General features: G+C 45.7%; 1 protein-coding gene across 5 annotated transcripts in view; it reads right to left on the bottom strand.

The window, feature by feature from the left end:
* cep128 (centrosomal protein 128) overlaps positions 1–3,675 on the bottom strand; it is a 55,814-nt gene that overhangs the window by 5,134 nt on the left and 47,005 nt on the right. For 4 of the 5 annotated variants that reach the window (XM_032542524.1, XM_032542527.1, XM_032542528.1 and 1 more), the window contains one exon: positions 3,003–3,026. In XM_032542524.1, coding sequence (XP_032398415.1) covers positions 3,003–3,026 — 24 coding nt within the window. Of the gene's footprint in view, positions 1–1,652; positions 2,696–2,922; positions 3,027–3,675 lie in introns of those variants that run through there. The other variant, XR_004336120.1, reaches the window with a different exon arrangement.

Raw genomic sequence — 3,675 nt, 5'->3', positions numbered from 1 at the left:
TTACACTATTAATCTCGTACAATATCCAGAATGCAGGACTTCGGGAGGGGAGTAGAGAAGGGGTCAAGGTTTGGGATTTCAGGAGGGGAGACCGGGTCAAACTGGGAGAGGAGGCAGTGTGGAAGAGGGGTTGGGAGGTCAGGAGAGATGGGAGAAGAGGGGCTGTGGGAGGTGCTGGAGTAGATAATAAGAGATTGGATACAGGGGATAGAGATTGATAAATCACCAGAAAGATCAAATATTTGTGGAATAGGACCTCCACAGCTGGAGCGTGGTCTGGCTCCACTGCTTATCTATTACTACCGGCCAGTAGCACTCACCCTGTGGTGATGAAATGCTTTAAGAAACTGGTCCGTAGTCATATCATGTCATTCTAACCTCCCACCTTTGATCCACACCAGTTTGCCTACAGGGCTAATGGATCTACTGAGGATGACGTGGCCACAGCCCTCCATGCTGCACTGTCCCACCTGGAACAGCAGGGTAGCTAGGCCCGGCTGCTCTTCATAGACTAGCTCTGCTTTTAACACCTTCCCCACAGATTGGTGTCCAAACTATCCAATATTGGAATACCACACTCCACCTGCCTCTGGATTAAGGACTTTCTGACAGACCGCAGTCAGAAGGTAAGAGTGGGCCTCTATACATCTACGGCCCTCAACCTCAGCACTGGCTCCCCGCAGGGCTGCATGCTGATTCCCCTGCTCTATACCCTCTGCACCCACGACTGCAACACTGCTCTCCATAGGAACAACTTCATCAAATTTGCTGAAGACACCACGGTTGTGGGACTCATCACGAGCAGGGATGTGTCCAACTACAGAGATGAGGTGGAGCGATTGGCAGGGTGGTGCAGAGTTAACAACTCCTCAACACATCAAAGACAAAAGGAGCTAATCTTGGACTTCAGGAGAAAGAAAACGGACGTCCAGCTGCTGTTCATAGGCGTGACCTGTGTAGAGAGGGTCTCTGACTTCCGCTTCTTGAGAGTCAAAATCATGGAACCTGACTTGGGGCGGCCACACTACTGAGCTAGTGACGAAGGTCCAGCAGAGACGCTACTTCCTGAGAGTTCTCAGGAGGAGGAACATCCCCCAGAAACTGTTGGTGTCCTTCTATCGCTGCTCAATTGAGAGTATCATGTCATACGGTCTCCGTGTGTGGGTTTCAAACTGCACTGTAGAACAGAGGAAAAAGCTCCAGAGGGTCACAAAGGCAGCACGGGAAATCATTGGCTGCCCTCTTCCCTGCCTGGAAGAACTTCACAGCTCCCACTGCCTCAAAAAGGCCAAAACCATCCTACAGGACTCACACTGCTCAAACTGCTGCCGTCAGGCAGGAGATACAGGTCCATGAAAACAAGAACAAATGGAGTACAAAACAGCTTTTATCCAACAGCCATACGTGCATTGAATAATGTTGCTTAAGTATAGTTCCAACCACTGATCTATGTCAACAGGGCTATGTGCAATGTTTAAATGTGGATGCCTGTATGGGTTTGTGTTTTTAGCATTAAAATGTATACAGTAGTAGCATTTTTTATTTAGGCATATATTACCACATATAGATGGTTGGCACTTGACAAGGACTGCACTTAATTTTGTTGTACCTGTTTACAATGACAATAAAGATATTCTATTCTATTCTGGGATAGGGAGAAGATGAAAAAAAAAAACGCTCTGGCTTGTTTGTCTCTAAACCATTCAGCCTTGCATGCAGCAACGGTGCCCTTGCAAAATAGATAGCAGAGATTTATCCCAGCAATGTACATCTGTTGAGACTGACTAGTGGATATTAACCCCTCTAACAACAGCTCTGGGTAATACTGGTGCTTGCTTTCCTGCTCTTTTCAAAACTGGAATGTGGTCTATACATATCCCATTCAAACCTACATGGTAACAGACATGCTATTACACTGCCTGGTCAATTCAAAAGGTAATTGAGGACTTTTTTCACTACAGACGCTTTTATTAAGTAACTACTCCAGCCACACTCTTCTATTCTATTCATCCCTCCACTGTATGTTTCAGTACTGTTCCCATTCAGATGGAGCACTTAAGCATCAAAAGAACTGGCGTTTACATGGCGTAATGCTGATTGCTATACTGAATGGCACACTGACATCCATGTGAGACTCGCTGGTTGAGCCCCACCACCCGGCCTGAGCAGAGCATGGGTCGATGCATCCTGCTGCTGTGTTGTTGCGGTAAGCAGAAATGATTTGACTGATCTGAGGTATTTCCTCTTTTACAGCTAAGTGAAGGCTGAAGTGGCCAAGCATGCCACATAATTGTGATGGATGGACAGGGTGCGTTAGACAGCTTCATTTGTTTATTTTTCAGAGTAAAAAAACAACAAAAAAGCTTGGGTCAATATAGTCATTCGTTGGTGCGCCATAATTCCAGGACTGACATCTAATAGCTGATTAAGGATGTTAGTGTTAAATATTAACAGCTTAGATGGTGAGGTCAATACTGTATTGTCAGTACAGCTCGGTTCTTAACCCCATCAGCAAGACTTATGATGATTAACAGAGCTCTGAGCCTTGACTAAAGTAATCATTTCTAACCCTATGTTAGCCGCAATGGGTTGTTAAACAAACATAGCCCTAAGGTGAACCTGCCTACACAGCTGCATTGAATCATGTTGAAAGTCAAAATGACTTCTAATTTAACAACTCCAGGGCATTTAATACCTCCCAGTTTTTTTTTTTTTTTTTTTTAAGTTATAGTTTTGGGGGTTTTTATTCCCTTTATTTGGACAGGACAGATGTAAGTATGTGTGAAGGGGGGAGAGAGAGAGGGGGGAGCGACATGCGGCAAAGGGGCCACAGGCCGGATTCGAACCCGGGCCCGCCGCGCCGAGGAGCAAGCCTCTGTACATGGGCATCCGCACAGACCACTACGCTATCTGGATGCCCACCTCCCAGGTTTTTTTAACATGAATATACATACCCCTTTCCATAAACATTTTCATTACTGATTAAAGAAATCAACCCTTACCATCTCCAAATCCAATACACGGTCCTGTAAAGACACAAACACAGCAAATTTACTTTATATTAATATAACAATTAAGTGAGAGCTAATACCAAAATAAGGTTTAAACTACACAATGAGCCAGATGGGGAGTCCAGGTAACTGCTCAAAATGGTAGATTAGCAGAGAGAAAAACTGAGGGAGAATACTGAGAGAAGAGAGAAATAATGTTCCAACAAATAGGTAACAAGGGAAGGAAATGCACAGAGCTAGGGAGAGTTTGTAGCACACAACAGGCTTTTTATCACACACGCTGACACACAACACCGCTCACGCTGCTCATCCAGCTCCTGACTGATGTTCCCTCTCTAACGATGCATAAGTGATGCTATGCCTCTTATCTGCCACTCAAACACACACCTGCTCTTACCCCCCCAGCCGACTGCCTCTCCCCCTCTGCCTGTAATGTGTTGATGGTTTATAACAAGAGTACTTTCTTTTCCTCAACCCACCCTTTCCCTTGCACGTCCCTCACTCTATATCTCTCTCTCCTCATCCTTCATAATTAAAAGCTTGGCTGGGTGTGAGAGGACTGATTAATTGCATGCGAGCTCTGGCAGGTGCCATCACGCAGCCACAGATGGGACCCCGAACACACACACACACACACACACACACACACACACACACACACACA

This window comes from Etheostoma spectabile, chromosome 18, assembly GCF_008692095.1.
Source record: "Etheostoma spectabile isolate EspeVRDwgs_2016 chromosome 18, UIUC_Espe_1.0, whole genome shotgun sequence".
Taxonomy (NCBI): domain Eukaryota; kingdom Metazoa; phylum Chordata; class Actinopteri; order Perciformes; family Percidae; genus Etheostoma; species Etheostoma spectabile.
Note: the sequence above shows the minus strand (reverse complement) of the source record. Positions and strands in the feature narration are given on the sequence as shown.